General features: G+C 40.3%; 1 protein-coding gene across 2 annotated transcripts in view; it reads left to right on the top strand.

Annotated features, from left to right (window-relative positions):
- The window catches only part of SMG1 (SMG1 nonsense mediated mRNA decay associated PI3K related kinase), a 104511-nt gene extending 77927 nt beyond the window's left edge, over positions 1-26584 (top strand). For both annotated transcript variants that reach the window (XM_030300678.1, XM_030300680.1), the window contains 21 exons: positions 411-549; positions 637-746; positions 867-1085; positions 1902-2092; positions 3046-3218; positions 3367-3646; positions 4109-4381; positions 4613-4847; positions 5112-5338; positions 8198-8348; positions 8447-8636; positions 9016-9485; positions 12167-12304; positions 13943-14095; positions 15071-15250; positions 16400-16627; positions 17284-17495; positions 17656-17762; positions 18890-19069; positions 19149-19255; positions 22053-26584. In XM_030300678.1, the coding sequence (XP_030156538.1) occupies positions 411-549; positions 637-746; positions 867-1085; positions 1902-2092; positions 3046-3218; positions 3367-3646; positions 4109-4381; positions 4613-4847; positions 5112-5338; positions 8198-8348; positions 8447-8636; positions 9016-9485; positions 12167-12304; positions 13943-14095; positions 15071-15250; positions 16400-16627; positions 17284-17495; positions 17656-17762; positions 18890-19069; positions 19149-19255; positions 22053-22130 (4041 nt within the window). In that variant the 3' untranslated portion in view covers positions 22131-26584. The remainder of the gene's footprint in view (positions 1-410; positions 550-636; positions 747-866; positions 1086-1901; positions 2093-3045; positions 3219-3366; positions 3647-4108; positions 4382-4612; positions 4848-5111; positions 5339-8197; positions 8349-8446; positions 8637-9015; positions 9486-12166; positions 12305-13942; positions 14096-15070; positions 15251-16399; positions 16628-17283; positions 17496-17655; positions 17763-18889; positions 19070-19148; positions 19256-22052) is intronic.
- The last annotated feature ends 41 nt before the right edge of the window (positions 26585-26625 follow it).

The raw sequence follows: 26625 nt of genomic DNA, 5'->3' as shown, positions 1-26625 counted from the left end.
CCTTGTCTCCCTCCAGACGTGGAAATGCGAGAACTGTATTTGAATCTTATGTGCACTTATTTTTATGAGGCGTGGCCATGACTGTGTGTGGGCAGAACAGAGGGGATTATGGATGGGACGAAAGAATAAAAATTTGAGAAAAGGAAAAACTGGGGAGACTGAAAATAGTTTGATTTTAAAATCCGGCATTCTGATACTGAGCACGACCAACAAGGACCACAGTGTTGTGTGCTGCTGCTCAGCGCAGAGCCTCCATGACCGCTCGTAGCAGCCCCGAGGAGTGCCAGCTAGTTAGAAATGAGGGAGCAGGGTTATGGTGTTGGGAATTTTGAAGCGTCCAGTCTGTGTTGGAAGGAGATTTGCTGATGGTGTTAGAGCCTGCTCTCCCCACCCTTTACCCTCTTGTTTAGTCTTACGCCAGATCTACTGCAGTCATGTCTATGGTCGGATACATAATTGGCCTTGGAGACAGACATCTGGATAACGTTCTCATAGATATGACGACTGGAGAGGTGGTTCACATAGACTACAACGTTTGCTTTGAAAAAGGTAAAATCAAATTGGACTTTTTACATTTACGTGTGGGTCAGATGTTTTTGGTGAAAGGACAAAAATAGAACCATTTGTCTTTTCAAGGTAAAAGCCTTAGAGTTCCTGAGAAGGTCCCTTTCCGAATGACACAGAACATTGAAACGGCACTGGGTGTAACTGGAGTAGAAGGTGTTTTTAGGCTTTCATGCGAGCAGGTACGCTGTTTCTCTCCACCTTTTCACGTACCTGTTAAATTAACAGATCTTGTGGAATGAAAGACTGCATTTCAGTGAGGAAACTGGGGGAAAGCTTGATTGAAACTTCTCTAAAAACAGGTTCTACACATTATGCGGCGTGGCAGAGAGACTCTGCTGACTTTGCTGGAGGCCTTTGTGTATGACCCTCTGGTGGACTGGACGGCCGGGGGCGAGGCCGGGTTTGCTGGCGCTGTGTACGGTGGAGGCGGCCAGCAGGCCGAGAGCAAGCAGAGCAAGAGAGAGATGGAGCGAGAGATCACCCGCAGCCTCTTTTCTTCCAGAGTAGCTGAAATTAAGGTGAGGGCAGTGACAGTCACCGTCTTTTATTAGTGTTAACATGTCCATCAAAAAGTGGGTGAAACTCTGTTGATTTAGTTATTTTCATAGGAATAGTATTTTTTTTTTAATGTTTATTTTTTCAGCGGGGGGGCAGAGAGCGAGGGAGACACAGAATCTGAAGCAGGCCCTAGGCTCCGAACTGTTGGCACAGAGCCCAACTTGGGGCTCGAACCCACGAGCCGCGGGATCCTGACCTGAGCTAAAGTCAGACGTGTAACCAACTGAGCCACCCATGTGCCTCTAAAGCTATCTTTAAAAAAAGATAGCTTTTATTTTTCGGAGGACTGTCATGTACAACATTGAAAGGGCAGCAGAATAGGGCGATTTGATGTCTTAGTAGGAAATGCTGCCAACACATTTGTGTTGTGCACAGAGGCACATGATCACACTCCCGTTTGTTGGAGATGGGTTCATGAATTGAAAAAAATTAGACCTTTTTTAATACACTGCAGTGTGTTTACCAGTGACTATTTTAGGTGTTCTTTAATTAGATAGCCTCCCGTCAGTCTTAATCTTAGTATTGTGGTAGCCAGTGATGCCAACACTGTTTTGTGTACCTTGGTGGTAACTACATGCTATTGTGGGATTTGAGTCCCTGTTTACTACAGCTGTGTGAACTTGAACGCCCTGCTTATCTTTATTTGTAAAATGCAGGTGATACCATCACCCTGTCAGGGACAGGGTGTTCATCTAACGCGTTCCTTCTGGCACGTGTCATGCTGTCTCACAGTTGACCCTGTAAGAATCTTTCTAATCATAATTATCTTTCTACAGGTGAACTGGTTTAAGAACAGGGATGAGATGCTGGTTGTGCTTCCTAAGCTGGACAGCAGCTTAGATGAATACCTAAGCTTGCAAGAGCAACTGACAGATGTGGAAAAACTGCAGGGCAAACTGCTAGAAGAAATAGAGTTTCTAGAAGGAGCGGAAGGAGTGGACCATCCTTCTCACACTCTGCAACACAGGTTTAAAAGTGTTGAACTCTTGTTTCTTTCAAAAAAAAAAAAAGTTTTTTTTAATGTTTGTGTATTTTAGAGAGAGGGAGGGAGGGAAGGAGGGAGAGGGAGAAACAGAGCATGAGAGAGGAGGGACAAAGAGAGAGGGAGACAAAGAATATGAAGTGGGCTCCAGGCTCCAAGCTGTCAGCACAGAACCCGTGAACTGTGAGATCATGAACTGAGAGCCCAAGTCAGATGTTTAACTGACAGCCACCGAGGAGCCCCAAGCTCTTGTTTCTTAATATTTGCCATGAAGGAGAATTTTCACATTTGTGTAAACATTGTCAGCCTGAATTAGAATTATTACAGCAGTTTACATAAATGATAAAAATACTCCCAAGGACTGCAGTTTCAAAATGTTAATGCACAAAAATTCATTTAAATTTTCTGCTTTTTTATATTCACATGTTTGAGCATGTAACTATGGGAGATGGGTGGGTATAGTGGTTAGAATATGAACTTGGATTCAGGCAAACCTGGGTTTTCTCTCTACAGTCTATGTCTGAGTCCTTATTCATTAGTACAGTGGCAGGTATGTTATCCACTTTGCTGAGTTAAGCATTAAACTAGAATGATCTAAGTGAATGAACCTCGTACAGAGTAGGTAGGTGCTCAATAAGCGGTAAATATGCAGATGCAACACATTGCACGAGTCTGTGAGATTCAGAAGATCTGTCAACCTTCTTGTCTTTTATGCTGAAGAGAACTCAAAACCTGGAAGGTATGGTAGAATTTTATTTAGAATGTTGTGAGTATAGTTGAGAGAGTTACGGGAAAAATCAGAGAAGGTATTACGTTTGAGCACTGCCCTCAAGATTGAAAAGGGAGCTTACTAGGCAGTCCCAAGTATGAGCAAAATCAAGGTTATGAAAGTACGTAGAAGAAAGAACCAATTAAAAAATGTTTTCCCTTCCTATTAGGTATTCTGAACACACTCAACTACAGACTCAGCAAAGGGCTGTTCAGGAAGCAATCCAGGTGAAGCTCAATGAATTTGAACAGTGGATAACACATTATCAGGCTGCGTTCAATAATTTAGAAGCAACACAGCTTGCAAGTTTGCTTCAGGAGATCAGCACACAAATGGACCTTGGTATGGGTTTTGATTTATTTTAGATACACACGTGAGCCTGTGAATCTGGGGTTGTTTTGTTACGTGTGGGGTTCTGCTTTGTGCTCCTTGCAGTGACTGCTGGGTGGGAATAGTTGCACTGGTATTAATAGTCCTCTTTCACCAAAAGGTCCTCCAAGCTATGTGCCAGCGACAGCCTTCCTACAGAATGCCGGCCAGGCCCACTTGATCAGCCAGTGCGAGCAGTTGGAGGGGGAGGTGGGCGCCCTTCTCCAGCAGCGGCGCTCCGTGCTCCGGGGCTGCCTGGAGCAGCTGCATCACTATGCGACCGTGGCTCTGCAGTACCCCAAGGCCATATTTCAGAAACATCGGATTGAACAGTGGAAGACCTGGATGGAAGAGCTCATCTGTAACATCACAGTAGAGCGCTGTCAAGAGCTCTACAGGAAGTGAGTTGGTCATGCTTCATTTGCTTAACTTCTGCGATTGGAAGCAAAGCTGTGTTCAAATGATTATCATTATGTGTGCATGATATTTCATTTTTTCTGCGAGAATGGGTTGATGGATGGGGTTTTAAACGGAGTCACTTTTTTCTTGGTTTGAGGAGAATCTGAGCTCATGCTTTCCCTCCTAAGACAGTGTGGTTTTCCTCATTAAATAAAGTGGATCCCAGTGTCGGAGTCTCTTTAGCCACTGACGGGGATCTGGGTCAAGAGAGCTAAACTCAAACATTGATCTGTCCCTCCTTAACGAGTCATCATGGAAAGTTACTTCAGTTCCTAAGACTTGGCTGTAAAAATGGAAATCACGATTTCTCCTGTTTAAGGTTTGAGGATCATATGCGATACCCCATGTCGCCCTGGGTCCAGTGTGGTTGTGTTGTAAACAAGCGCCTCTCTCTGGTTTTATAGATACGAAATGCAGTATGCCCCCCAGCCCCCCCCAACAGTGTGTCAGTTCATCACTGCCACCGAAATGACTCTGCAGCGGTACGCAGCCGACATCAACAGCAGGCTTATTAGGCAAGTGGAACGCTTGAAACAGGAAGCTGTCACTGTGCCTGTCTGTGAAGATCAGTTGAAAGAAATTGAACGTTGTATTAAAGTTTTTCTTCACGAGAATGGAGAAGAAGGATCTTTGAGTCTAGCGAGTGTTATTATTTCGGCCCTTTGTACCCTCACAAGGTGAGTCAGCCAGCCTCCTGTGGAGACCGTTTCGTTGTCTTGAAAACATTGATGTTTATTTGCGATTTCACTGGTTTTTTTGTTTAATCCCCAACTGAAGGTATTCTGTACTGTCCTGGGTCTTGCTTGACGTCACAACTGCTTTACTTCCTTTCCAGTGTTGAGGCATTCGCTTTTGTGAGTGAGGGTAGCTGGGTCGGTTTCACCGTACAAATATTTAATTGAGTTTAGGCGGAACCTGATGATGGAAGGTGCAGCTTCAAGCGCGGGAGAGCAGCTGGTGGATCTGACCTCTCGGGACGGAGCCTGGTTCCTGGAGGAGCTCTGCAGCATGAGCGGGAACGTCACGTGCCTGGTGCAGTTACTGAAGCAGTGCCACCTGGTGCCGCAGGACTTAGACATCCCGAACCCCCTGGAAGCTTCTGAGGCGGTTCACCTGGCCAACGGAGTATACACCTCCCTTCAGGTGAGCACTTTTAAGTTAGCTTAAAGTTGATGAATTTGTTTTAGATCAGTTGAACACCGTACTTCTTACATCTTTGGTTCAGAAAGGCAATTTGACTTCTCCCCTTTTAATCCTGCTTCATTGGTCACTTAAAGATCACTGAGAGGTTTGTGGCCATATGTTGGTTATAGTTGCATAAGTTCTTAATATATGGCATTAAGCCTGTAAATGTATAACTTATCTAAACTCAGAAAACATTAAAATATATTTCTCACATATTTATAGGAATTAAATTCAAATTTCCGGCAAATCATATTTCCAGAAGCACTGAGATGTTTGATGAAAGGAGAGTACACATTAGAAAGTATGCTTCATGAGCTGGACAGTCTTATTGAGCAGACCACTGATGGCGTTCCCCTGCAGACTCTAGTTGAATCTCTTCAGGCCTACTTAAGAAATGCAGCTATGGGACTCGAGGAAGAAACACATGCTCATTACATCGATGTAGCCAGGCAAGTGAATGCTAGCTGTGCAGTTTTCTTGGGAAAGAGATGGGGAAGCCAGATAAAGGGGTTCTGAGCTCTTATTCTACTCTGAGTTCAGTTTTAATTTTACAGCAGATACAATTACTTGCAAATGCTTACTTATCTTTAAAAAACTTTTATTTGGGAATAACTACAGGTTCTCAGGAAGTCGTAAAAACCGTGTGCAGGGACATCTCGCTCATGCTTCATCCATCCTGCGGCGTTAGCATCTTGCCTACTGATGGGCTGTGGCAGCACCGCGAAAGGGATGTTGCCGCGGTCAGCAGGGCTTCCTGAGGTTTCACCAGTTACTCACGCGCTTGTTTGTGTGTGTGTAGCTCCGTGCCGTTCTAACACATACACGACGCGTGTGTGGGTGGTGTTTCACCATGTGAATACACACCGAGTGGAGTGTAGTATTTTTTAAGCCAGCCCTCAGAACTCCATGAAATCACATGCGCCAGTTTAGTTAGCTAATGGAGTGTACGGCTCACTTCAGGTGAAGGCTTTTAAATTTGCTTAAATTTTATTAAGTTTGTTTTAGATACTGAACGCTGTGTTTTTCATCTCATAAATCCAGAAAAACAGTTTGACCTTGGACCCTGTAAAGGTTGGGTGGTTCCTCCAGCCATGCACTATCCCCATGGTTTAAGTCCCTTTATCTCTGGTGACTCAAGACCTCTTTCTTTGGCATTCTCGTGTCCAGTTGACCCCAGAAAGTATAATTGAGAGAGTTGAAATGGATTGACCTGCCGTGCTTTCTTCCATGAGAAAATTCAAAGATTAAAGAAAGTAGAATAGTAGAATGAACCTTTGTTTTACCACCTTTGGGTATTATCTGCATCTGTTTAAGTTGTTTAAATTAAGTTTAAATTGTACCGCCCTGGGATGCCTGGGTGGCTCAGTCGGCTAAGGGTCCAACTTCGGCTCAGGTCATGATCTCGCAGTTCGTGGGTTCGAGCTCCGAGTGATGCTCTGTGCTGCTGGCTTGGAGCCCAGAGCCTGCTTTGGATTCTGTGTGTCCCTCTTTCTCTGCCCCTCCCCTGCTCTCTCTCTCTTTCTCAGAACTAAATAAACGTTAAAAAAAAATTTTTTTTTTAAATTGTACTACCCCAATTAGTTTGAAGCAGGTGTCTTTTCATTCTTAAATACTGTAGGAAGTATATGTATCTAAAATATAAACTTATTTTTCTTAAAAAAAAAATTTTTTTTTTAATGTTTGTTTTTGAGAGAGAGGGAGACCCAGAATCTGAAGCAGGCTCCAGGCTCTGAGCTGTCAGCACAGAACCCCAATGCAAGGCTTGAACTCACAAACTGTGAGATCATGAACTGAGCTGAAGTTGGACGCTGAACCAACCGACCCACTCAGGAGCCCCTAAACTTATTTTTCTTAATCATGGTGCTGCTACTTGACCTAAAATGTTAACAATAATTTTTAGTGTTTTCTGCACTCACAGTTTTCCTATTTTATGTTTACTTGTAGTTACTTCACCATACAATAAAAAAAAGAGTGTAATTATTATAAATGTCAGCTAGACGATGGTTTAGATTATTTGCCTAACATCTTTATCATTTAATTTTTAGCATTATTTCAAATGTGAAATGTAGATCTGTACACCTTTCTTTCTCACTGTATTTCAGCCCTCATTTATCTCCCTTTAATATCTAATTCAGATTTCCCTTACCTCAAATGGATGATTGTCCACTGTTTTGTATGAGTTGGGTGACTATCTTCATGCTTGGTTCTGTTACAGCTTATATTTGTACCTTGTTTTGGAGAAACTTTCATCATCTTAAGGAAAATTCTATAGCATGTTGTAGCTCTTTTTTCCATTAGAAATTGCTCTGGTTAGAGAAAGACAGATACCATATGTTTTCACTCTTATGTGGATCCTGAGAAACTTAACAGAAACCCATGGGGGAGGGGAAGGAAAAAAAAAAAGAGGTTAGAGTGGGAGAGAGCCAAAGCACAAGAGACTCTTGAAAACTGAGAACAAACTGAGGGTTGATGGGGGGTGGGAGGGAGGGGAGGGTGGGTGATGGGTATTGAGGAGGGCACCTTTTGGGATGAGCACTGGGTGTTGTATGGAAACCAATTTGACAATAAATTTCGTATATTAAAAAAAAAAGAAGAAATTGCTCTGGCTAGCCTAGTTTTTAAATTCTCTTAATAGTTTCGTAGCAGTTTCTGTGTGATAAAGTTGACAATCTAGTTAACATTAATGACATAAACTGATACTAGTTGTAGGTACTAGGAGTGCTGTTTTTGATTTTTTTTATATAAAAATTTCGGAATAGTGTCTTGATCCATAAGCCACTTTGTAAGTCTTAAGTTAACAATGATGAGCAGGGTGAATTTCTGAAAACCTGTGCTCAGACTATGCATTATTCAAAACCAAGCTTGCCAAAGATGGCAGGCGTCTGAGTTTACTGCCTGTAGTTGGCTCGGTCATGTGACAGTAGTGTGAACATCCTGGACAGTTTTTGCTAAGTCCTCCAACTTCACGAATTTTGTGATTCTTGACAGTTATTGGGAGGTTATATTATTTTACATTCTTTGTATAAAATGAGACTGTAATATCTTATATAGTTCTTTTAAAAATTGTTATAATTCAGGTTTGCATTAAATTTAATCACATGATCAATTACTAATACTGAATTGGAATCATTAACTTCACATTATGGTGGACACTACATGCCGTTTTACCGTTAACACTCTTCACGCAACAAGATTTGTTTTCTAGATTACATGTTAGCCGGCTCTGACACTTGTTGACCTTCTGTGTGTTCTCTCTCAAACTTACTACTCTTCAGGTAGGATTTTAATTCCCTTTTCTTTTTCTCTAGAATACTTCATGCTCAATATGGTGAATTAATCCAACCAAGAAATGGTTCAGTTGATGAAACACCAAAAATGTCAGCTGGCCAGATGTTGTTGGTAGCATTTGATGGCATGTTTGCCCAAGTGGAAACTGCTTTTGGTTTACTAATTGAAAAGGTAAATATTGACTTTATGAATAAATAATGCAAGTGTAGTAAAGTAGTTGTTCACAGTACAAAGAGTGGAGAAATGAACTTTTCTTCTTTTTTACATAGTTAAACAAGATGGAAATTCCCATAGCTTGGCGAAAGATTGACATTATAAGGGAAGCTAGGAGCACCCAAGTCAATTTTTTTGATGATGATAATCACCGGCAGGTGCTAGAAGAAATTTTCTTTCTAAAAAGACTACAGACAATTAAGGAGTTCTTCAGGCTCTGTGGTACCTTTTCTAAAACTTTGTCAGGTAATACTTCACATTTAAACGTGTTGGATTTAGTTGTGTAGAATTTAGTTGTGCAGGATGGGGTAGGCTTAATTTAATTGTATGTTCATTAAGTCTTTTTTTATTTTTTTTATTTTTTTATGTTTATTTAGTTCTTAGGGAGACAGAGTGTGAGCTGGGGGAGGGGCAGAGAGAGAGGGAGACACAGAATCTGAAACAGGTTCAGCTCAGAGTCTGACGGGGACTCAAACTTACGAGCTGTGAGATCACAACCTGAGCTGAAGTCAGACGCCCGATCAACTGAGCCACCCAGGCTCCCCAAGTCTTGTTTTTAAATAAGCAGTACTGTCACCTTATTTTGCTTTGCATGAAATACTTTAAGAAGATTTTCTTTTTTTAGGATCAAGTTCACTTGAAGATCAGAATACTGTAAATGGGCCTGTTCAGATGGTCAATGTGAAAACCCTTTTTAGAAACTCTTGTTTCAGTGAAGACCAGATGGCCAAACCTATAAAGGCATTCACGGCTGACTTCGTGAGGCAGCTCTTGATTGGACTTCCCAACCAAGCCCTAGGACTCACCCTCTGCAGTTTTATCAGTGCTCTAGGTGTAGACATTATTGCTCAAGTAGAGGCGAAGGATTTTGGTGCTGAAAGCAAAGTTTCTGTTGACGATCTTTGTAAGAAAGCAGTGGAGCACAACATCCAGGTCGGAAAGTTCTCTCAGTTGGTCATGAACAGGGCAACTGTGTTAGCGAGTTCCTACGACACTGCCTGGAAGAAGCATGATTTGGTGCGCAGGCTGGAAACCAGTATTTCTTCTTGTAAGACAAGCCTGCAGCGTGTTCAGCTGCATATTGCCATGTTTCAAGTAAGTATTTTTCGAGTGTGGTTTTCCCCAATGTAGGAATTTGAAAATCTGGGGAGATTAATATAAAACAATACAAGGGGAAAAAAATATAAACATCCTGAATTGTGCCAGCTTGCAGCAAACCCAGCTTTTTGGAATTTTGGTGTTTCTTTCCTGTTATTCCTTGTCTGTGTTCCATGTAGTGGGGAGTGTTTTGTGTTTACACTTTGTGACCTTTGAATTCATTTCCATCAGCATTGTATGTTTGGTGTTGTCTGCGTCATTAAGTATTGCTTGTAAATATAATTTCTTTATTCGTTATGTGAATGTGCCTCCTATATGATTTAACATGTAATTAAGATGATTTCTAAGGTGACTTCTGTTCTGTTTCCCTGATGCTCTCTTGATGTGTTACCAACTTTGTGCATGAATCTGTCATCATTTGGAAATTGTTTTTTTGAGAAGCCGGTTTTTGTCCTTGATTAGTTAGGGGGCCAGTATGATAGCACAGGCTTTGGGGTGAGATGGATTTGGATTCAGGTATATGAATCTGAGTTTAACTTCCCTAAGGTGGGGACAGTACCTCTCACAAAGGTTCAGGACCATGAGGGTTAAAAATGTTCTAGGGGCACCTGGGTGGCTCAGTTGATCAGGCATCTGACTCTTGGTGTCCGCTCAGGTCACGATCTCATGTTTTGTGAGTTCAAGCCCCACATTGGGCTCTGCCCTGGGGTGGGCTTGGGGAGGTGCGCGGAGCCTGCTTGCGATTCTCGCTCTCAAAAATAAATAAACTTTAAAAAATCCACCGTTCCCCCCTCTCCCCCAAATGATGTTCTATATGGAATGTTGGGTGGCTCAGTCATTTGAGTCTGACTCTTCCTTTCAGTTCAGGTCATGATGTCACGGATTGTGAGATGGAGCCCTGAATAGGCTGTCAGTGCAGAACCTGCTTGGATTTTCTCTCCACCCCCCTCTCAAAATAGATAAATAAACTTAAAAAAAAAAATGATGTTCGGGACAGTTGGGTGGCTCAGGCATCCGATTTGGTTCAGGTCCTGATCTCGTGATTCGTGGGGTTGAGCCCTGTGTTGGGCTCTGTGCTGACAGCTCAGAGCCTGGAGCCTGCTTCGAATTCTGTGTCTCCCTGCCCCTCTCTCTGCCCCTCCACCATTCATGCTCTGTGTTTTTTCTTTTCTTTTCTCTTTTTTCTTTTCTTTTCTTTTCTTTTCTTTTCTTTTCTTTTCTTTTCTTTTCTTTTCTTTTCTTTTCTTTTCTTTTCTTTTCTTCTTTTCTTTTCTTTCCTTTTCTTTTCTTTCCTTTCCTTTCCTTTTTCTTTTCTTTCCTTTTTCTTTCTCTCTTTCCTTTTTCTCTCTTTCCTTTTTCTTTCTCTCTTTCCTTTTTCTTTCTCTCTCTTTCTCTCTCAAAAATAAACATTAAAGGGGTACCTGGGTGGTTCAGTCGGTTAAGCATCCCACTTCTGCTTGGGTCATCATCTCACAGCTTGTGGGTTTGAGCCCCGCACTGTGCTCTTTTGGCTTCTGTGTCTTCCTCTCTCTCTGCCCCTTCCCTCTACTCTCATGCGTGCACTCGTGCGCGCTCTCTCTCAAAAAATAAACATTAAAAGTAAATGTTAAAAAAAAGTTATGTTCTGTTTAAGACACTAAGCACAGTATAAATTGTAGCTATTCCCCCACCCCCACCCCCGCCAATACAGGCTTCAATATTATCAGTAGCTTCAAACAGGTTATATAACTCATAGGGTAATATTTGGGGACTGCCATTTTCTTGGGGTCTGTTTTGGTACAGACAGTGGTTTTTTGGTATCATTTATGTTGAAGCTGCTTCCCAGTGGTGGAATTGGTGGTTATAGCCCAGTGTGAGGAACCAGTGTATTTCCTTCTCTTTGCGGTTTTATCAATAGCTGTTTTTTTTTAGCTCATGAATTAAGAAAACTAATTTATTCAGATTTTGAAGTTGTTTTCATTATGTATTAATAGTCTTTCTAACACGTTGGAGTTTTTAAAATTTTTTCTTCTAAAAAGTGTGATGTTGAAAGTTTCATTATTTGATACGTTTTAGTTTATTTCCTTAAAAATTGACAGCCGTATGGAAAACATAAAAAAGCCTTTCAGTTTTGTTCATCTGAACAGCTGTCCATCATTTTAATAAAAGCGCAATGTATTACTTTTAAATTATAGCCCAGTTGGCCTTCTGGGGTCACCCTTGAAATGGAAGGCGCTTGACCCTCTGTCAGCAACTGCCTGCCCCTTTCTTCTCCGGAGAAGTCTTTGTTCTGTGACTCCTGCCATCATTTCTTTTAATCACTTCTGTAGCCTTATGCTGGACAACCCCTCCCCACCCCCCAGTACCTATTCCGATCTCTTAACTGGAGATGTCTTTTGGGGGAGGTTGTATACTAAACTTTTTTACAGACTTGGAAATATCTTCAGAATTATTACTTAGATGTTGCATTTCACTGATTGAAGAAATTTATCAGCCATTCTCTACATTAGGAAACTTTTCACCTGGTTGTGATCATTTTGTAATTTTGCACTTAAACTTCTCTGCCTGCCTCGCTTTGCTGCAGCTGTTTTTGTTTTTTTTTTTTCTCCTTTCCCTCAGTCCTAATTCATACCTCCCATCTCTTTATCTAAAGGTTTTTTTTCCTGCTGATTTTATTACATTGCTTTTTCTTTGAACAGTGGCAGCACGAAGACCTCCTTATCAATAGACCACAAGCCGTGTCAGTCACACCTCCCCCTCGGTCTGCCATCCTAACCAGCATGAAAAAGAAACTCCATACTCTGAGCCAAATTGAAACTTCAATTGCAACAGTTCAGGTGTGTTCGGTCAGACCTTACTTGCAGCACATTGACTTTGAGAGAGCACCTGCACCGTAGTGACGTGTCGGTGCTCCGTGGTTCAGTGTATCTGCCCGTCTGTCCTTGGCTTCTGAGCTACAGGGGCACACTACTTTTCACTTTTACGCGTGATTTATCTTTTTTCCTTACCCTCCAAGGTAACCAAATCTACTCCTGCTACTAAGCTGTGTATTTTGAGCCAGAGAATAGAGACATACTAAATATTTCAGGTTTTTAATGGATTTGATGATCACTCTGCCTTTGTGCATTAAGGGAACTCTGGTGATTAGAAAAATGTGTCTTCTGAAATGTACATAAACAGTTCCATCTGGCTTACTGTTCAGACCTAAAAAACTTAGGCAGTTCTTATCCCTGTTGTATAATTAAAGGTATTTAAAGGCGATAGAATGTTTTCCTTTTATTATTGACTGTATTTCTTTGTCATTTCTGCTTAATATTTAGTCTCACCTCCCTTTTTTAAATAAGAGAAACAGTTCTTGATTATGGTTATATACGTATCTTTGTATTGTGTATTCTTATATCATGTACGTAGTAGTAACTGATGTCTTCCTGTTCATTTTATAAATTAATGTGAGTACAAAATCAAGTGTAGTCACTTCTATAATTTTTACATATTTAATGAAACTTTCTGGAGCTCACTTCTTTGAAGATCGAAGTACCTTTTCTCTGTAGCATACTAGGCCTAGTTTTCAACTGTGGAGAGCCTTTCTCACTTGAGAGGTGTGTTTGTGTGAGAGAAAGAACGGGAGAGAAGTGCAGGAAAGACAAAGGATGGGAACCCTTTGCCTGAAGTGGTGAATAAATAGTGAAATAATTTTGTTACATAAAACCTTCTTTATCATGGTAATCTGGATACATTTTTACTATCTTCCATAAGCTTCTGAGTTTCTGAGAATTAGATTTTCATCTTTCACAACCAAAAGTATAAATGGATTTTTTGAATTAAGCTTTCTATTTTAATTCTAGGTGGTTACCGTACAGTGTTACATTAGTTTTAGGTGTACAATATAGTGATTCACTAATGCGCTACATTACTCAGCGCCCATCATGATAAGGGTACTCTTCAGTCCCCATCATCCATTTCTCCCCTCTTCCCACTGACCTCCCCTCTCGTAGCCACCAGTTCTCTATAGTTAAGAGTCTGTTTCTTAGTTTGTCTCTCTCTCCCTCTCTCTTTTTCTTCACTTGTTTTGTTTCTCAAATTCCATATATGAGTGAAACCTTATATTTGTCTTTTTCTGACTTATTTCACTTAGTATTATACTCTGTGGCTCCATCCATGTTGTTGCAAGCGATAAATGGATTTTCTTCTAGATAGCACATAAAGCGCATTAGGAATTGGATGTAGCAGGTGTTTGATTTTAAAGACTACTTTATTTAAAAATGAAAAATTTTAAGACAAACTGAAAGCCAGTTCTTCCCAGACATGTTGAACCTGTTGAAAGTGAAATCGAGATTAATTCCACAAGGTGTTTGTTAAAAACGTTTTCTGAATGATGCATGTGCTTCTTTTGAATCTCCCTGGTATTGATATAAAATGCCCAGTAGGAATTGGAGAGTGTCAGATATTCACTGAGATTCTGCTGGCTTTTACAGGAGAAACTAGCAGCACTTGAAGCAAGTATTGAACAGCGACTCAAGTGGGCAGGCGGTGCTAACCCTGCACTGGCACCTGTACTGCAGGATTTTGAAGCAACAATAGCCGAAAGAAGAAATCTTGTCCTTAAAGAGAGCCAAAGAGCAAGCCAGGTATTGTGACCCGTGCGTGCCATCTTTGTTTTCAGTTACATGATGATACAGCTGATTGGAAGTTACGTGTGGGATAACTAGGGGTAGCTTGAGAACCCACCCTCAAGTTGACAGTACTGGGAAGAGGGACCTGGTAGGCCTTGGTGGGAAGGGCATCCATCCTTTAGGCTGAGCTCACAGCCAGTTATTTTCCTGGACCTTTACTGCCTCCCAGCTAAAGATAAAGTAGATTCAGCGTCTGTTGGAAAATATGGAGTTGAATTCCATATTTGTCTAAGGTTCTCTTTATGCAGCTTAGGTGACCCAAAGATTTGATACTATTCTTTCAGCATGGCAATAAAATGTCTTTATGATCTTGAATTCTGCCAGAGGTTGTGGATTAAGTTTGTTACTTTGGGGGGTGGAGAATGGAAACAAACTATTAGGTATGTCCAGTCAGGTAGAAAATTAGACTAAATCAATGACATGTTTCAGTACGTACTTAAAAGAACTATTTGCATAATCACAATAGTATTATCATACCTTAAAAGATGTACGTAATGTCGTCAAATAGCCAGTTAGTATTCTGTGATCTTTATTGTGAAGTTAGGCAAGAGGAGAAGCAGAAGGGCAACATTCCAAATTGAAATTTGGACATAGCACAAATAAGCTGCCCCTGAATATGATGATAGTTCTATTACGGAATAAATTTTCTGTGTGAAAGCAGTTGTACAGCAGATACTTTTACCCAATTGTACTTAGGTGCTTTTAACCATCTCAGACCTAATAACATCAACCAAAAAAAAAAGTGCATTTATTCATAGCCTTTCTCAGGCTTACTTCTGTTTTGTCCCAGAAGAGTCAAACATTCATACCATTTTCAGGACCAGTTTGGTCCTGAATTCTGGAAATGAATAGGCAGTATTTTTTCATGTCAATTAAAATTGCATTCCCCCCTTATTGTGGTGGTTCCATTCCTCTTTTGCCTCTTCACAGGTCACTTTCCTCTGCAGCAATATCATTCATTTTGAAAGTTTACGAACTAGAACTGCAGAAGCCTTAAACCTGGATGCTGCGTTATTTGAACTAATCAAACGATGCCAGCAAATGTGTTCATTTGCATCACAGTTTAACAGTTCGGTCTCTGAGTTAGAGCTTCGTTTATTACAGAGAGTGGTGAGTCTTGAATGTTGGTGTGGGGGTAAAGAGGCTTGTTGATGAAAATGATAAGGCCAGTGGCATGTGCTCAAACTCCATTTAATATATTCACTTGGTTTACATTTATGCAGTGTGTATACTATATATATGATATTGTTATGAGGGATATAACAATGGTTAAATCTTGCTCTTAGCGCCCAAGGAACCTATTAATTATAAATACAATGAATTAAAAAGTGAGCCTGGGTGGCTCAGTCTGTTAAGCGTCCAACTTCAGCTCAGGTCCTGATCTCACAGTTCGTGAGTTCAAGCCTTGTGTCAGGTTCTGTGCTGACAGCTCAGAGCCTGGAGCCCACTTCACATTCTGTGTCTCCCTGTTTCTCTTTGTCAAAAATAAATAAAATATTAAAAAATTATTTTAATGTATTTGTATTAAAAAAAGTGAAAAGGGTTCTCAGAGCCACAGTTGGAAGTTCTGTGGAGTTTCAGAGGGAGGAGAAATACAATGTATAGCAAATGACTTAAATGTACTGAAAATACGGTAGCAGACAGGGGGGGCTAGTGGAAGGTGAATGCTGGACAGGAGGGCTAAGTCCAAAAATAACAAATTGATACGTTTGATGTTTATATTTTATTATTTTTTTTTTTTTTAAATTTTTTTTCAACGTTTATTTATTTTTGGGACAGAGAGAGACAGAGCATGAACGGGGGAGGGGCAGAGAGAGAGGGAGACACAGAATCGGAAACAGGCTCCAGGCTCTGAGCCATCAGCCCAGAGCCTGACGCGGGGCTCGAACTCACGGACCGCAAGATCGTGACCTGGCTGAAGTCGGACGCTTAACCGACTGCGCCACCCAGGCGCCCCTGATGTTTATATTTTATGAGAAGACTTTAATTAGGAAGCTCTCGTGGCCTTTGAAAGCATGATTTACATTGGGTTTAGCATTCTAGATTCGGATCATCTTTGTTATTCTAGATAACATTTGTTATGTCTTAAACTATTTCTATTTCTTAAACTATTATGTAGGTCATTAGTTCATGACTTGGCGAATGAGTTTGTTTGTGTCACTTTGAGTTACTAGTACCTTTTAATGGTGATGATGAAGGAAAGAATCTTCCATTATTTATTTCATCTAATGCTTAAAATCAAATGTTTATTCTGTTTAGGACACCAGTCTTGAACATCCTATTGGCAGCTCTGAATGGCTTTTGTCAGCACACAAACAACTGACTCAGGATATGTCTACTCAGAGGGCAATTCAGACAGAGAAAGAGCAACAGATAGAAACGGTCTGTGAAACAATTCAGAATCTGGTTGATAATATAAAAACTGTGCTCACTGGTCATAACCGGCAACTTGGAGATGTCAAACACCTCCTAAAAGCAATGGCCAAGGTAAGACTGATATGAGTGACACCCAGTCAGATCTCTCTTTTCATAAAATTACAAGTAGTCGTATTTGGGAAAATAACGATATAAACAAAAACAACTTCTTGGTTCACATCTTCCAATTTGTAATGGAGTTAATTTGTGTTTTTATCAACGTTTTTTTTTTTTCTAAAGCAGGTAGTCGTATTCTGATTTTGTACCCAGAGAAACTGGGGGTTAAAGAAATGGATTAACCCAGAGTCCTATAACTTAACAACAAAGCTGAAACTTGAATATAGTCTCCAGGTGTTTAGATCTCCAATGTCTCGTCCTCCTACCCAGCCTTATCCCTAAGCTCGTTCACCTCCAAAATGAATGAAATGTTGTCTCTTCCTTTCAGTATCCTACATAATTTCCATAGTAAGGAAACTCAGCCCCACAAAAAAGCTAAATAACTTCATCATTACAAAACAATGAATCATTTAACTTGGGGATTTATTTCTACTTTGACTTTTTGTTTTGTACTGGAAACCAGATTCCTGTAGAAAAGGAGTTAATTATGGTAAACAAATTAAACACTTGCTGGAAGAACACTTATTACTTGTTATTCAAAATGTGACTGTCTTAGGAGCTACTATTGAGACCAGTACCATTTCTGTCAGTCATTAACATGTGGATTCCAGGATGAAGAAGCTGCCCTGGCAGACGGCGAGGATGTCCCTTATGAGAGCAGTGTCAGGCAGTTCCTAGGTGAATACAAATCATGGCAAGACAACATTCAGACGGTGCTGTTCACATTAGTCCAAGCTATGGGTCAGGTTCGAAGTCAAGAACACGTTGAAATGCTCCAGGAAATAACTCCCACCTTGAAAGAACTGAAAACACAGAGTCAGAGGTAAGGATGCCTTCTGGCCTAGATTTCAAATGGAAGCAAAAATCTGGTAGAGTAAGTTTTGCTTATTTAATTCATTTAAATTTTTTCAGTTTTGTTCAGATTTATAAGTAGCTACCTGGTGAAGCATTTCATAAATAAGCCATTTTGTTTTGTATTTCAGTATCTATAATAATTTAGTGGGTTTTGCATCACCCTTAGTCACCGATGCAACAAATGAATGTTCGAGTCCAACGTCAGCTGCTACTTATCAGCCATCCTTTGCTGCAGGTATGACTTTTCCACTTCAGAAAAGACCTGAAACTTCATCTGTTCCTAATCTTATTTTTTAAATTTATTTTTAAAGTTTATTTGTTTATTTTGAGAGACAGAGAGAGCACGAGCGCAATTGAGCAGGGGAGGGACAGAGGGGAGGGAGAGAGAGAGTCCCAAGCAGGTTCCCTGCTGTTAGCGCAGAGCCCGACATGGGGCTTGATCCCACAAACCATGAGATGATGACCTGAGCTGATTTCCAGAGTCAGATGCTTAACCAACTGAGCCACCCAGGTGCTCCCCTCCCCCTTTTAAGTTTTGGCTTAACTTTAAAAGTGCTTTTGTGAGAGAGTAAAAATACCTTGTGTTTAAATCTTCTTCAGATAATTTATGAATGGGGCGCCAGGGTGACTCAGTTGGTTCAACGTCCTGCTTCAGCTCAGGTCATGATCTTGCGGTTCGTGAGTTTGAGCCTCGTATTTGGCTCTCTGCTGTCAACACAGAGCCTGCTTCAGATCTCTGTCTTCCTCTCTCTCTGCCCCTCCCCGCTCACGCTGTCTCTCTCACAAATAAATAAACTTAAAAAAAAAATAACACATGAATATAAAATAAATACTTGTCAGGGAAATTATAAAAAGAAAAATTTGTAGTTTCATTCCAATTAGAGGTCAGTCCGTTAATATACTTGTTGTTATACTTGTAGTTACGTATGCATAGTACATGCACAAATTGTGATCATTCTGTGAATGCAATTTTTGTTGTCTTTTCCCACTTAATATTAAATTGGTAATTTCCTCGCCACCAAATGGTCTTTTAACAAGTGACTTCATGCCCAAATTTAATATGCCATTCTGTGTCTTTACCATATTAGCCTTATATTGTTGGACAGTTCATACGTTTCTAGTATTTTGGTGCCACAACAAGCATCACTGTACAAATTTCGTTTTTGAATGTCTAGCTCTTTAGGCTATATTTTTCAGAGGACAGTATCTATTTGAAGGGATAAGGATTTTAAGGTTCTAAAATCATACTCACCTTTGTGGCTATATATGTGTAGTTGATGGTTGAGAGAGCCCTGCCCTGCTCTTTGTCTCCCTCCATCTTCTGTTTACATGTGAATTGAGCTACCCACTCTTTCCCTGTAGCAGTCCGGAGCAACACCGGCCAGAAGACTCAGCCTGATGTGATGTCACAGAACGCTAGAAAGCTGATTCAGAAAAATCTTGCCACATCAGCCGATACTCCACCAAGCACCATTCCAGGAACTGGCAAGAGTGTTGCTTGTAGTCCTAAAAAGGCTGTCAGAGACCCTAAAACTGGGAAGGGTAAGTTAGTAAGAATAAGGGTGCCTGAGATACTTGTACAAAGTTGTGGTTTGACTTCTGTGTTTCCGTTGCTTTGTAGCTGTGCAAGAGAGAAACTCATATGCGGTGAGTGTGTGGAAGAGAGTGAAAGCCAAGCTAGAGGGCCGAGATGTTGATCCAAATAGGAGGATGTCAGTTGCTGAACAGGTGACCTTTTAAAAATTATTTATTTATTACTTTAATTATTTTTATTATTTTTTTAAAAGTTATATTTAAGTAATCTCTGCACCCCATGTGGGGCTCAAACTTGTGACCTCAAGATCAGGAATCACATGCTCTTCTGACTGAGCCAGCCAGGTGTCCCCAGGTGACCATTTTTAAACTTGATCTACACATTTTCATGCTGCTGAAACAGTACAGGTTAAAAGATAAACTCACCCATATTCTTGGAGGTTCATCAAGAAATGAGGAACTGGAATTTATTTTCGGGATTCCGAAGATTTTGAGTAACATAACTCTGGAGTTGTCAAACATTCACCATTTTATTCTGACTACCCTGTTAGCATGTTCCTTTCTCCCCAGTCCCTCTTTTAGCAGAAATTAGAAGTGTGACTTGACCCTCTCTCCTCCACGAGAACACAGTTAATCTGCATTTTAAAGAGGACTATCTGAAGGTTTCCAGTGAAATGAGGGTGATGTTTGGGTGCAGGAATAGTATTTATAAAGTGTTTGGGGGTGTCAGTTTGTCTGAAGTCATTACTCTTAAATTTTCTCATTAGTGTTATTAAAATTATATATTTGAGAATGAATTCCCCTCTAGCTGTTTATTTTGAAAAATTAATTTTCTTAATGTTTATTTTTGAGAGCATGTGTGCTCAAGAGAGAATGCGAGCAGGGGAGGGGCAGAGAGAGAGAGAGAGGGAGACACAGAATCTGAAGCAGGCTCCAGGCTCTGAGCTGTCAGCACAGAGCCCGATGCGGGCCTCGAACTCGTGAACCGCAAGATCATGACCTGAGTCGAAAGCTTAACCAACTTGAGCCACCCAGTTGCCCCATATATTGAAGTATTTAGGCATGAAGTGTTAGTAGGTATTATTATGTATTATTAAAAAAATAATAAATACTTCAATATATCTCTCCTAGACAAAACATTAACTCAGGAAACTTACCATTGATGTTAACATTGCTTGTTACCTAACATTCAGTCCATACTCGGATTTCTCCAGTTATCCCCGGATGGCCTTTATTGTTTAGCCCTTCTCTCTTGAACCGCCTGCTCTGCCCCCAACAAGATCTAGTCAAGGCTCATCTTCATTTCATATACTTGTTCTATTTTTTTTTATTTTTTTTTTCAACGTTTATTTATTTTTGGGACAGAGAGAGACAGAGCATGAATGGGGGAAGGGCAGAGAGAGAGGGAGACACAGAATCGGAAACAGGCTCCAGCGTCCGAGCCATCAGCCCAGAGCCTGACGCGGGGCTCGAACTCACGGACCGCGAGATAGTGACCTGGCTGAAGTCGGTCGCTTAACCGACTGCACCACCCAGGCGCCCCAACTTGTTCTATTTTTTAGTTGTCTTCAACGTCTAGAACAGTTCCTGATCATTTTCTTTTCTTTTTTTTCTTTTATGACATTGACCTTTTTGATGTGTCCAGACCAGTCATTTTGTAGAGTGTGCCTCACTTTTTATTTGTCTGATATTTTCCTGATAATTAAATTCAGAATCAACATTTTTGTCAGGAATGCTATGTCGCTGATGTGTCTTTCTCAGAATTTTACATTAAGGGATACCGGTCATTGTGCCATCTTTTGTGTTACTAAGTTAGGTCATTTGGTCAATGGTAGTGTTCTCCTGAATTCTCCTTTACAAATGTACCTTTTCTTCTGTGGGTTGAAAATTTGAGACTATGATTACCCTGTTTTCAATGTTTTGACATCCACAATTCAGTTTTAACATCAGCACTAAAAGTTTTTTTTTTATTTTAAATGCTGCTGCACCACTGTGTAGAAACTTAAACTCTTCTTGGTCAAGAGGTACTTCCTTAGAAATTACCAAGTTTGTTAAAAAAAAAAAAAATCCACGGACAGGGGGTGCCTGGGTGGCTCAGTCTTAGGTTAAGTGTCCGATTCTTGGTTTTGGCTGAGGTCATGATCTCACCATTTGTGTTTTGAGCCCTGCGTAGGGCTGTGTGCCGACAGTGTGGAGCCTGCTTGGGATTGATTCATTCCCCCCGCCCCCTACACATGTTCACTCTCCCTTTCAAAATAATTAAACTTAAAAAAACCATGGGCGATATTGAGTCAGAGGGGTATCTTTGCTTCCGAAGCTTTCTGGTAGGTTAATAGCTTGTGTACTTTCGCGACTGCCTATCTTCGCTCTCTATCCATTTGTTTGAAGGATCTTTGGCTATTGTGCTTTTTATTCTGATAGTTACTAAATTTTATATGAAAGAGAGTTAAGGGACTCAGAGGAGTGGGGTAAGTGTAGAGATCTTTGTGCGCGGCTTTTGGTATAAGTCATCATTCAGCAGCCCTATACTGAGCATTTAATATACAATTGGATTCTCTGGATTCTCTGGATACAGAGCTAATTATATCTCTTACTATCAAAGAAAATGTAGCTGAGTCAGAATCAAGGTATTTGTTGAGTACCCAACTGTATTGCAGAATGTGCCAGGCACTTTCTTATACGCTGCCTAAGCATTTACCTAGTGACTTCATGTGTTTAACCCCAGGAGCACCTGTGGGGTCAGTGGGGGCTCTCTTCATCTAAGGATTGACAAGCCTCAAAGGGATTTTTGACTTTCCCAAGACACACCTCTTGTAAACTCTGGGATTATGAGGGAAGCTCAGGTTACTTAACCTCTCCACCATAGCAGTGACATGTCCTATGGGCAATTAATTTGGGTGATTAGAAACTTACTTTTAAACAATTCTTAGAACTCATATATGTCCTTTGAAGTTTTAAATGGTTTAAAATATTATCCTGCCTACTTTTACAGGTTGACTATGTCATTAAGGAAGCAACTAATCTAGATAACTTGGCTCAGCTGTATGAAGGTTGGACAGCCTGGGTATGAATGGCAAGACAGTAGATGAGTCTGGTTAAGCGAGGTCAGACATCCACCAGAATCAACTCAGCCTCAGGCATCCAAAGCCACACCACAGTCGGTGGTGATGCAACTGGGGGCTTACTCTGAGGAAACCTAGGAAATCTCGGGGCGCTAGGAAGTGAATCCTGCAGGACAGCTGCACTCAGGGATACGCCCAACACCATGGCCTGCAACCCCAGGGTCAAGGGTGAAAGAAAGAAAGCTCACCGCCTGAACATGGAGATTGTCTTTCTGCCACAGAACAGCTGCAAACGTGTCAGGAGGTTAGCTGCAGAAAGAAATCGGGATGCCGCGGAGCACAGAGTGATTTGGAACTCCATTCCACCTGACCCTGTGTGTACAATCCAGGAAAAAACAAACCCCGCTCAGAAACAGAGAAGACTGGGGCCGCGAAGAAATCACAGCCAAGGAAGATTTGATGCATTCAGATTCTCGTGTAACACTTGTTGCTTGGCAACAGTACTGGTTGGGTTGACCAGTAGGCACAAAAAGGCTATGCGATAAGAATTTCAGAAATGGACTGGAAATGGAGAGCTATGTAACAGATACACTACATTGGAAGAACTTACTTCTGAAATGAAGGGAAAAAAAACTACCCATCGTCCTGTCCTCCTCCCCCAACCCCACACCATCTACCCATCCTCCTTTTACCTGATCTAGTAGATTAGCCATCTTTCAAATTTACTTTTATTTCAATCCTTACATTTCATATACTTCCGTCTCGATGCTGTTAACAACCCATTTGGAGTGATAAACAGGAATTTCTCCAAAACCACTGATAACATGGAAAATTCAAGGATTGTTTAAAGGTCTGATGATCACATACAAAATGTAATCCTGGTTATTTAAGTCATTTCTGTGATTCTATCATGTACAGTTTCCAGAATTGTCACTGTGCATTCAAAAGTAATGAATCTAACAGACATTTGATTTAATGTACACTCCCCTTTGCTTATAGTGTGCATTTTTGGGAGGTCATTCAAATTTTCCCTCTTCTGCGATTGCTGTAGTTTCTTTCATAGAAAGTAGCTAATCCAGTGTAATTTTTTACCTTTTTAAAAACCAGGATAGAGTACCTATTAGAGTTTTACATTGTTGATGACAGATTAACAATAAAGTGATGTTCTGGTGGAGGTAGAGTGAAATGTTTTTTAATTCAGTTTTCTCATTTGATACTTTTAATTTACAAAGTGTAAATTAAAAGTGCTTTGGTTTACCTGGCATTTTAGGACATGTACATGAAACATCAGCAAATGAGAACCACCGCCATCGTTTATTAAGTTCAGTTATTAATCTGTGAAGTCCTTTACTTTTTGCACAATTTTAATAGTTTGCTGTGAATTCATGATCAAGGTTTCCTTAAATTTAGTGTTGCATTTCAGTACTGTAAACTGAATTGTTGATCCACAATAAAACACAGACTAGGATAGGATTCTTAAAATCACGTATCAACACAAAATAGAACACAAAATCTTGATTGAATACATTTTTCCTGCATTTTAGAGATTAGGACTGTGATCATTTCTGGTCGCCGGTCTTCACAGACAAACTTGAAGGGTATTAAGGAAAAATTCCACATAGCTCTGGCCTTTTCTGTATTCTGATTGCCACCTTAATCTATAATCCTTAGGTACCCGTGAGAGAATGCATCTCAGGATCAGTGCTTTTTTTAATACTTAGGCAAGTATTGCAAGCAAGGTGGTATTTTCAAATACCCGTGTGTCCGATAGCCAGTTAAGGAACCTAGTGCATCAAATTTTATTTTCTTCATTCATTTGGACCTTATTTTCACAATCGAAACAACCTATCTGGAATAATGATGCCATATTGTGTTTCGCACGCTGCTTTATTTCCTCGAGGCTCTGTGGGAGCTGCCGCGTCCATCACCTGATTACCTCTGCTCTCTCAAAAGTAAAGTCTTTCCGGCGACATTCTTTGTTGTCACAAGGAAAAACTTTTATCACAGTGATAAAACAAGGTCACACTAGTTTGTCCCGACAGAAATTGCTTTTTTTTAGGTAAGGAAGGTAAAGGAAATAGGTGGGTTTTATTGCCTGAGAATTTCAGGCTTCAGAGGTACCTGGCACCTTATCCGAGCAAAAACAAAACAGCTTTATATCAGAAACATGTGCCTCTGATAAATTATCCATCGCTTTTATTTTAAAATGGTCCCTCTGAGAAGAAATAGTGTGGCATCATACATGTTTGGTTGTGGGGCAGATGTGACCGATGACTTCAAAGCTTGCTCTTTACTGCACTCTGCACAATGAGACCCTGATCTGTACAGTTTGCCTTCGTCTGGGAAGTCTTTCTGTAAGCAGCCTTGGCTTTTTGAACCATTGGAAGCAAACTCAGCAGATGTAATCCGTGGTGAAAGGCCCTAGTGATGGAGCAGACTGAGAAGCCAGCGCAATACTGGGGGGATTGTTTTGTAAGATAAAGTTCAGAGTGCGGTAGTTGTGAAGTCACACGTCTTTGCTGATACAGAATACCTGTGGACAACCAGGGATCTGCTCCTCTCTTTTCCTTTCTCTCCAAGATTCAGGGGGTATACAATAACCTACAACCTCTTCTTCCATTCAAAGTACCCTTGGAAATTGAAGTTGATCGTAAGTGTTTTGTTGTCTTTGATTTTCTAAAATTGCCTGAATTTTAGTTGATATCTCTACAGAGCTGTGGAGGCTTAGTGGTTTACGGAGCTGTGTGTATTTCTCGTTTAGTCTTTCTTCGCTGTGTCTTGCAGGATCTCATTCTCTCTGGTCATGAGTTAACATAGTTTGCTAGGATTAAGATTCTTTTGCGTCTGGCACTTGTGGTGAGTGTTTTTGAGATAATGTGAGATTTCTCTGTGTGAACTGATAATCAAGCTCTTGATCTGCTTCCCTAATTTTTTTTTTTTTTTAAGAGCCCATACCCCAAGTTCAGGGTGAGGGTTTGTAATACAAAGAAAAACTTTCGTAACTTCTGCCCTTAACACTTGCCACTATGAAGCTTAGTGTGTAGTTTTTCTTAATACTGTCCGTGTTTGGTGTCTTCTGCATTGTTTTTGTTTTTTAATTGTGGTTGTTCTGACGTGTGAAATTTAAGGAAAGAGCCATTAAAAAAATGCCGAGCAGGGCAATGCAAGTACAGCCAAAAATATTAGAGTTGATGTGCAATCTTAGGTCCTTTTAAATCTGGGGTATTATAGGCAGTACTTTAAATTGAAAAGTCTTCCTGGCCTATTATCCTCCACATATTTGTAATTATTCTGGGGGCTTACTTGTTTTGGCAGTACTAAAATCAAAGGGGCTGGTTCTTCTTTTACCTAATTCTTTTCATATGAAAGGAAGCACCTACAATTAGCCTGTTAGACCGATTCATATACATCAAAAATCAGCAAATGCTTTACTGTTAGCGCACATACCTTTGTTTTACATAAGATTAGATGAATGTGAAAAACAGTGACCTTCCATGCTCTATCATCATAGGCTTGTAAAATGTAATTTAGAGCTAGGACTTTCCCCCCTTAAATCAGGGAGGTAGACTATAGTAATGTAAGGGTCACTTAAAGAAGGTAGATTTTGTTTTCAATGTATGGGTTGTAGTAGAAATTTTCCTCCTGTGGGGAAAAGCTAGCTTAGGGTTACAAATTTTTCCAAACATTGCAGAAGGGGGAATCCCCTGTATTATGAACCCCTCAGGATTTGTTGCACTTTTCCTGCTTTTTAGGCCTGAGTAACATCACCACCATCCCTTATTTACAAAAAGGCAAATGGACTCCAATTGAGAAGCTTTACAGGTTAAGGGTTAGTTGTACAACATGAACCACTTAGAGTCCCTTGCTTTCTACGGGAAATTGGGCTTACTAGGGAAAAGCTGTTTGTTGTGCTAATGTAAAAATGTCATACAATTAGTTTGATTTTTGAAGATGGTAAACTTAAGGAATTGCATGTTCTCCTGAAATGCAGGCTTGTAGAATGTTTTTCTTTCAAAACAGGCTGATTTTTTTTTCTTTTCTTTGCCTGACAGTCCAAGTTTCAGCTCCTGTTTAAAGTTGTTGTGTCAGTTATTTTCCTGTTTTAAATTTCTCTTATATTTCCACCTGTAATGTCAGTGGCAACATCATACTTCATTTGTTAATTTACTTTACCCTTATAAGAGCAAATTGAGTTTAAATGAATCTTCCTTGTCCTAGTAACATTGTATAAATAAAGTGGCTTCTCTGTACAAAAGGTTGTAATGCCTCCTGATGGATATAATTTTGTGATTGTATTTAAGATTAAAAGTTGAATAAATCACACCAGCTTCCTGAAAATGTTCATAATGCATCTTTTGGACAACAAAAATACATGCCTACTTTGTGCATATTTGCATTAACAGCAAAGATTGTATGAAATACCTGTTTTTCAGAAAATAAAGTCTTAAAGAAAGACATAGCATTTAAGCTCTGGATTTATTGGTTAAAGTAAGTTTCAGAAAG

The sequence above is a fragment of the Lynx canadensis genome, chromosome E3, assembly GCF_007474595.2.
Source record: "Lynx canadensis isolate LIC74 chromosome E3, mLynCan4.pri.v2, whole genome shotgun sequence".
NCBI lineage: Eukaryota > Metazoa > Chordata > Mammalia > Carnivora > Felidae > Lynx > Lynx canadensis.
The sequence above is the reverse complement of the archived record's forward strand: the minus strand, read 5'-3'. Positions and strand labels throughout refer to the sequence as shown.